Source organism: Salmo salar, chromosome 21, assembly GCF_965601325.2.
Source record: "Salmo salar chromosome 21, fSalSal1, whole genome shotgun sequence".
NCBI lineage: Eukaryota > Metazoa > Chordata > Actinopteri > Salmoniformes > Salmonidae > Salmo > Salmo salar.
In genome coordinates, this window is record NC_138311.1 from 58,080,905 (window position 1) to 58,090,000 (window position 9,096).

The 9,096-nt window shown below is 47.2% G+C and overlaps 1 protein-coding gene across 1 annotated transcript in view; it reads right to left on the reverse strand.

Moving 5' to 3' along the window:
* Positions 1 to 642: 642 nt before the first annotated feature.
* The window catches only part of myo10l3 (myosin X, like 3), a 188,515-nt gene continuing 180,061 nt past the window's right edge, over positions 643 to 9,096 (reverse strand). Inside the window, 3 exon segments of the mRNA XM_082967263.1 lie at positions 643 to 3,581; positions 5,851 to 6,042; positions 7,551 to 7,712. Of these exon segments, the coding sequence (XP_082823389.1) occupies positions 3,477 to 3,581; positions 5,851 to 6,042; positions 7,551 to 7,712 (459 nt within the window). The 3' untranslated portion in view covers positions 643 to 3,476.

The window sequence follows — 9,096 nt, forward strand, 5'->3', positions numbered from 1 at the left end:
CTGTACCCTACTACTGTACCCCACGACGTACCACACCACTGTACCCCACTACTGTACCATACACCTGTACTCTACTGTACCCTACCACTGTACCCCACTACTGTAACCCACCACTGTACCCTACTACTGTACCCCACCACTGTACCCCACCACTGTACCCCACTACTGTACCCTACTACTGTACCATACCACTGTACCCCACCACTGTACCCTACTACTGTACCCCACGACTACCACACCACTGTACCCCACTACTGTACCATACACCTGTACTCTACTGTACCCTACCACTGTACCCCACTACTGTACCCCACTACTGTACCCCACTACTGTACCCTACTACTGTACCCCACCACTGTACCCCACGACTGTACCCCACTACTGTACCACACTACTGTACCCCACTACTGTACCACACTACTGTACCCCACCACTGTACCCTACTACTCTACCCCACTACTGTACCCCACCACACTACTGTACCCTAGTACTGTACCCCACTACTGTACATGTAATTATAATAAGCATTTGAAATTCCAGTTATCAGCATAGATACAGACACCAAACAGGTTATCCAAATAATCCTCCAACTAACAAACCAGCATATAATCCCACAAGGTACAGACAACAAACCAAAACAGGTTATGAAATAGTCATTTATTAAAGCATTTTGTAAATCCAGTTACAACAAAAATATTTACCAGATTGTTTAACTCTCTCCAGCAGAAAAGTACAGTAATTATAAAGGGGAACAGTCATGAGCAAATCAAATTTGTATTTGTCATAATGTGGAACGCTTACTTGACTCTTATTTGTCTTAAAACTGCATTGTTGGTTAAGAAAAAATACTTACTAAATAAACTAAAGCAAAAAAGATAAAATGGTACAGGTGTGGCTACCAGCAGCTGAAATGGCACCCTATTCCCTATATAGTCATGTTACCACAATGTAATCATCACAATGTCATGTTATTACACCACTGCTATCATCACAATGTTATCATCATCACAATGTTATCATCATCACAATGTTATCATCATCACAATGTTATCATCATCACAATGTTATCATCATCACAATGTTATCATCATCACAATGTTATCATCATCACAATGTTATCATCATCACAATGTTATGTCATCACAATGTTATCATCATCACAATGTTATGTTATCATCACAATGTTATCATCATCACAATGTTATCATCATCACAATGTTATCATCATCACAATGTTATGTTATCATCACAATGTTATCATCATCACAATGTTATGTCATCATCACAATGTTATCATCATCACAATGTTATCATCACAATGTTATCATCACCACAATGTTATGTTATCATCACAATGTTATCATCATCACAATGTTATGTTATCATCATCACAATGTTATCATCATCACAATGTTATCATCATCACAATGTTATCATCACAATGTTAACACACTATAGCCCGGTTTTACTGCATGTGATGTTGGTGTTTATTCCAGTTCTCAGCCCAGGGCTACGTGCATTGTAACGCCACATAGCCTCCATCTTAGCCTCCTGTCACTAGCTTTCACCTTACAAGGCTGGGTGTCGGAGGCCACCTCCCATCTACTCTCACCTGTAGGGCTTCGTCTGTTAGCGCAGCGCTACGCGACTCACTGTGTTTGCTTGGCGAGTCCTCCTGACCCTCTCTTCCTGACTAGTAGAATAACACATAATAAATATCCCATGACGACACACAATATAGCAAGGATCATCGACGACGTTCAGACGCGGGACGATATTGTTTCTTGAGCGAATGGATGGTCAGAGAGCTGGAACATAATTAATTCTAAATACTTTGTAGATATAATAATTTCAAACCTTGCTTACATTTGTTTACAATTACATATATATATATATATATATATATATATATATATATATATATATACACTGAGTTTACAAAACATTATGAACACCTGGTCTTTCCATGACAGACTGACCAGGTGATACAAGTGTGGAAGGACGTAGGAGTCAACATGGGGCCAGCATCCCTGTGAAATACTTTCGACACCTTGTAGAGTCCATGTCCCCGACAAAATTGAGGCTGTTCTAAAGGCAAAGGGGGGGGGGGGGGGGTGAAATGCAATATGAAAAGGTGTTCTTAATGTTTTGTCCAGGTGTGGGAATACTTTAGAACAGATATCCACAATTCTAATGATTTGGAGCCGAGTTGCCTGTGTTTTTCACAGTCATGTGTCCAACAATTAAAAAAAAAAATAATGGACCCTCCTCAGTGTATATATGCTCGTAAAAGTTGGGTTGCCAAATGGGTAACCCTGCTCTATAGCTTGTGACCAACAATACTTCAGTAACAGAAGTTACCAGGAAGTACCTTCCTGTTCGTTTCATCAACACGTCACGCTCTCTTTCAACAGTTTCAGTCACAAAACATTTCATTACAAGGACAAAACTGGTTTCAAATCAAAATACCTCAGACTAAATTCTATAATGATGTGCTCTATAATGCTCTATATTAACCACTGCCTTTATTTTAAATAAATAATAACCTTAATATAGTAGTAATGGATTATGTATTGGTTTGTTTTAGTTACATTTGACTTATAAAATACAAGTGTTATTTCACCAGAGTTAAAACCTGCTTCTCAGGCACTGGGTAGAATGGTTAGCTTAGGCACCAGCCTGCTTATCTGTTCGTTTGCCAACTTCTTATGGAATTGTTATTTCAAACATGTTTAGCTTCATAATCAGAGTAGGCAAAAGGACAAACAGATCTGGGACCAGGCTATAGAATAGCAACTTCTGCCACTAGCATTATAACTGGTTATAACCATCAAGCTATTAACCCTGGCTTGGGGCAGAATAACAACATGGATGGAAGCAGTGAAACCTGTTTATTTAAGGCATTGTAATGTAAAGAGGTTTAACTCCCTGGCTATGTGATTGGTTTTGGGATTCAACTCTTATTGCTCAGAAAACCTGAGGGAGAAGTCTTTCAAACCTACTTTAGACAAATAACGTCCTCTCATTGTAAATATATAACGGTATAGTTGGGTGCCCATACATTAACATATGTTATTATAATAATAATAATAATAATAATAATAACACTTGCCAATTATAAAAATAGGACAGAACATTTTGATTGGTCCATACTAGTGATAAATGGATGTAAATAATAGCAGAAGATAAGGTGGTATCCACTCTTGTCGACAGCTATAGAATAGCAATACGAAATGGAACACAATACCAGCCTTTAGCGTTACACGTTGTAAAACGTTTTGAATGTTAGCTCGGCGTACCCCACACCGAGGGACGGCGGAGTCGGACGAGTTCTGGAGTAGCCGAACAGCAGTCTGACCTCGGACATCTGAGTTGAGGAGAACAGGTCCTGTCTTCATGGACTTTTAGGTCTTGAAACTTGTCTTGTCATGTACCCTGCTGGTTAGCCTTGCAGTTTTAGCCTTGTGTCGCAGTTCTCACCTGATCCAGTTGGTTCCGTAGCTGGACCCAGATCTGACACTGCATCTCTTCTTCACTATCATGCTGATGTAAGCTTTCATGATTTTAGTGATCTCGCCAACCTGAAACACAACAGACGAGAGTTTTAACAGCAGGGGGGGGGGGGGGGGGGGGGGGGGGGGGAAACCTAATGAACGATACACACTTTTAAACAGACACCTGTTTAAAAGCATCATTACATTTTAGTCATTTAGCAGACGCTCTTATCCAGAGCGACTTACAGTAGTGAATGCATACATTTAATTTAAAAAAATCTCCCCCGTACTGGTCCCCCATGGGAATCGAACCCACAACCCTGGCGTTGCAAACACCATGCTCTACCAACTGAGCTACAGGGAAGGCAGTAGGTCAAACACCATGCTCTACCAACTGAGCTACAGGGAAGGCAGTAGGTCAAACACCATGCTCTACCAACTGAGCTACAGGGAAGGCAGTAGGTCAAACACCATGCTCTACCAACTGAGCTACAGGGAAGGCAGTAGGTCAAACACCATGCTCTACCAACTGAGCTACAGGGAAGGCAGTAGGTCAAACACCATGCTCTACCAACTGAGCTACAGGGAAGGCAGTAGGTCAAACACCATGCTCTACCAACTGAGCTACAGGGAAGGCAGTAGGTCAAACACCATGCTCTACCAACTGAGCTACAGGGAAGGCAGTAGGTCAAACACCATGCTCTACCAACTGAGCTACAGGGAAGGCAGTAGGTCAAACACCATGCTCTACCAACTGAGCTACAGGGAAGGCAGTAGGTCAAACACCATGCTCTACCAACTGAGCTACAGGGAAGGCAGTAGGTCAAACACCATGCTCTACCAACTGAGCTACAGGGAAGGCAGTAGGTCAAACACCATGCTCTACCAACTGAGCTACAGGGAAGGCAGTAGGTCAAACAACATGCTCTACCAACTGAGCTACAGGGAAGGCAGTAGGTCAAACACCATGCTCTACCAACTGAGCTACAGGGAAGGCAGTAGGTCAAACACCATGCTCTACCAACTGAGCTACAGGGAAGGCAGTAGGTCAAACACCATGCTCTACCAACTGAGCTACAGGGGACCCTAACGCGGCCCCTAACATCTGAATGGCTAGCCTGGGGTCCAGTCTGTTTGTGCTATCATGTCAATTCCCTGTCACTCATTGTCATGCCAAACATGTCTGTTGACACTAATAGAGTTGGCATGAGCATAAACAGACCTGGGACCAGGCTACTGGTCATTTATAATCTGGTGTTATAAACAGACCTGGGACCAAGCTACTGGTCATTTATAATCTGGTGTTATAAACAGACCAGGCTACTGGTCATTTATAATCTGGTGTTATAAACAGACCAGGCTACTGGTCATTTATAATCTGGTGTTATAAACAGACCAGGCTACTGGTCATTTATAATCTGGTGTTATAAACAGACCAGGCTACTGGTCATTTATAATCTGGTGTTATAAACAGACCAGGCTACTGGTCATTTATAATCTGGTGTTATAAACAGACCAGCCTACTGGTCATTTATAATCTGGTGTTATAAACAGACCAGGCTACTGGTGATTTATAATCTGGTGTTATAAACAGACCAGGGACCAGGCTACTGGTCATTTATAATCTGGTGTTATAAACAGACCAGCCTACTGGTCATTTATAATCTGGTGTTATAAACAGACCAGGCTACTGGTCATTTATAATCTGGTGTTATAAACAGACCAGGCTACTGGTCATTTATAATCTGGTGTTATAAACAGACCAGGCTACTGGTCATTTATAATCTGGTGTTATAAACAGACCAGCCTACTGGTCATTTATAATCTGGTGTTATAAACAGACCAGGCTACTGGTGATTTATAATCTGGTGTTATAAACAGACCAGGGACCAGGCTACTGGTCATTTATAATCTGGTGTTATAAACAGACCAGCCTACTGGTCATTTATAATCTGGTGTTATAAACAGACCAGGCTACTGGTCATTTATAATCTGGTGTTATAAACAGACCAGGCTACTGGTCATTTATAATCTGGTGTTATAAACAGACCAGGGACCAGGCTACTGGTCATTTATAATCTGGTGTTATAAACAGACCAGCCTACTGGTCATTTATAATCTGGTGTTATAAACAGACCAGGCTACTGGTCATTTATAATCTGGTGTTATAAAAAGACCAGGCTACTGGTCATTTATAATCTGGTGTTATAAACAGACCAGCCTACTGGTCATTTATAATCTGGTGTTATAAACAGACCTGGGACCAGGCTACTGGTCATTTATAATCTGGTGTTATAAACAGACCTGGGACCAGGCTAGTACTTCTATAATGTTGTATTATGGTGTAATACTGTACCAGAGGCGTCTCAAAGAACATCTCTCTGTCGTCCACGGTGATTTTATAAGTAGTGGCCTGGGGAGCTCCGAAGAAGATGATGTGTTCGTAGGGGAATGTCTCCAGAGGTTTGGGTTCTCCTCTCTTGTAGACTGAAATGTTCTCTGCACTCACACTCAGCCACAGGTCGTGAGGAAAGCCTCCTTCTTTACACTGAGGAGACAGAGACATACAGCAGGTCAGATACAAAGTATGATCAAATACATTTACAAAGCCAGGCGATGGAAACCAGCAACCTATTTCCTTCCCTTCCCTCCCGGTACCTTCCCTTCCCTCCCGGTACCTTCCCTTCCCTCCCGGTACCTTCCCTTCCCTCGCGGTACCTTCCCTTCCCTCCCGGTACCTTCCCTTCCCTCCCGGTACCTTCCATTCCCTCCCGGTACCTTCCCTTCCCTCCCGGTACCTTCCCTTCCCTCCCGGTACCTTCCCTTCCCTTCTCCGCAGTACCTTCCCTTCTCCGCAGTACCTTCCCTTCCCTCGCGGTACCTTCCCTTCCCTCCCGGTACCTTCCCTTCCCTCCCGGTACCTTCCCTTCCCTCCCGGTACCTTCCCTTCCCTCCCTCCGGTACCTTCCCTTCCCTCCCGGTACCTTCCCTTCCCTCCCGGTACCTTCCCTTCCCTCCCGGTACCTTCCCTTCCCTCCCGGTACCTTCCCTTCCCTCCCGGTACCTTCCTTCCCTCCCGGTACCTTCCCTTCCCTCCCGGTACCTTCCCTTCCCTCCCGGTACCTTCCCTTCCCTCCCGGTACCTTCCCTTCCCTTCCCTCCCGGTACCTTCCCTTCCCTCCCGGTACCTTCCCTTCCCTCCCGGTACCTTCCCTTCCCTTCCCTCCCGGTACCTTCCCTTCCCTCCCGGTACCTTCCCTTCCCTCCCGGTACCTTCCCTTCCCTCCCGGTACCTTCCCATTCCCTCCCGGTACCTTCCCTTCCCATTCCCTCCCGGTACCTTCCCATTCCCTCGCGGTACCTTCCCTTCCCTCCCGGTACCTTCCCTTCCCTCCCGGTACCTTCCCTTCCCTCCCGGTACCTTCCCTTCCCTCCCGGTACCTTCCCTCCCGGTACCTTCCCTTCCCTCCCGGTACCTTCCCTTCCCTCCCGGTACCTTCCCTCCCCTCCCGGTACCTTCCATTCCCTCCCGGTACCTTCCCTTCCCTCCCGGTACCTTCCCTTCCCTCCCGGTACCTTCCATTACAGTTCCTCTTTCAATGTGTAAAATGTTTCCAACACACACCCCTCGATACCCATCAAGCTCTTGGTGTATGAATGTGTCCACATGGCAGAGGGAGCCACATTTATAACTGAGAGGCCTGTCCACCGTGCCTCCATAGATGGAGCCCCATCTGTGCAAAAGCCCACTATTTGATCCCGGATTTCAGGTAAAACCCCTATCCGCAGTGGAGAAGGTGAAAAGCTTAAGTACACATCACTGACGATCTGAAATGGTCCACACACACACAGACAGTGTGGTGAAGAACATGCAACATCGGCTTGGCCCCTTAAGACCCTCAAAAACTTTCAGAAATGAACATATGAGAGCATCCTGTTGGGCTATATCACCGCCTGGTACGGCAACTGCACCGCCTGCAACCGCAGTGCTTTGCAGCTTGATGTCCACCCCCCCCCCCCCGGACAGGACGCTAGTCTGTGTTGTCATGTAGTTACCTCTACGTCGAACAGTGTGGACCCATATCCGGGCCACTCCTTAATGATGTTCATGTATTTGAGCATGGCAGTGTGCTGGTCCAGTCCCTGAAGTCTGGACCACTTCTCTACGATGGAGGTTCTGGTGGCTGAAGTCTCCTCCTTCACCCACATCTCCAGCATCTGAACCAGAACAATACTTTATTAGTACCTTCCTCAAGGACTAGGCTACCTGTTCCTCCACTAACCACTAGGCTACCTGTTCCTCCTCTAACCGCTAGAACCGCTAGGCTACCTGTTCCTCCTCTAACCGCTAGGCTACCCGTTCCTCCTCTAACCGCTAGAACCGCTAGGCTACCTGTTCCTCCTCTAACCGCTAGAACCGCTAGGCTACCCGTTCCTCCTCTAACCGCTAGAACCGCTAGGCTACCTGTTCCTCCACTAACCGCTAGGCTACCTGTTCCTCCACTAACCGCTAGGCTACCTGTTCCTCCTCTAAACGCTAGAACCGCTAGGCTACCCGTTCCTCCTCTAACCGCTAGAACCGCTAGGCTACCCGTTCCTCGCCTAACCGCTAGAACCGCTAGGCTACCCGTTCCTCGCCTAACCGCTAGGCTACCTGTTCCTCCACTAACCGCTAGGCTACCTGTTCCTCCTCTAACCGCTAGGCTTACCCGTTCCTCCTCTAACCGCTAGAACCGCTAGGCTACCCGTTCCTCCTCTAACCGCTAGGCTACCCGTTCCTCCTCTAACCGCTAGGCTACCCGTTCCTCCTCTAACCGCTAGGCTACCCGTTCCTCCTCTAACCGCTAGGCTACCCGTTCCTCCCCTAACCGCTAGGCTACCCGTTCCTCCCCTAACCGCTAGGCTACCCGTTCCTCCTCTAACCGCTAGGCTACCCGTTCCTCCTCTAACCGCTAGGCTACCCGTTCCTCCTCTAACCGCTAGGCTACCCGTTCCTCCCCTAACCGCTAGGCTACCCGTTCCTCCCCTAACCGCTAGGCTACCCGTTCCTCCCCTAACCGCTAGGCTACCCGTTCCTCCCCTAACCGCTAGGCTACCCGTTCCTCCTCTAACCGCTAGGCTACCCGTTCCTCCTCTAACCGCTAGGCTACCCGTTCCTCCTCTAACCGCTAGGCTACGCGTTCCTCCTCTAACCGCTAGGCTACCCGTTCCTCCTCTAACCGCTAGGCTACCCGTTCCTCCCCTAACCGCTAGGCTACCGGTTCCTCGCCTAACCGCTAGGCTACCGGTTCCTCGCCTAACCGCTAGGCTACCCGTTCCTCGCCTAACCGCTAGGCTACGCGTTCCTCGCCTAACCGCTAGGCTACCCGTTCCTCGCCTAACCGCTAGGCTACGCGTTCCTCGCCTAACCGCTAGGCTACCCGTTCCTCGCCTAACCGCTAGGCTACCCGTTCCTCCCCTAACCGCTAGGCTACCCGTTCCTCCCCTAACCGCTAGGCTACCCGTTCCTCCTCTAACCGCTAGGCTACCCGTTCCTCCTCTAACCGCTAGGCTACCCGTTCCTCCTCTAACCGCTAGGCTACCCGTTCCTCCTCTAACCGCT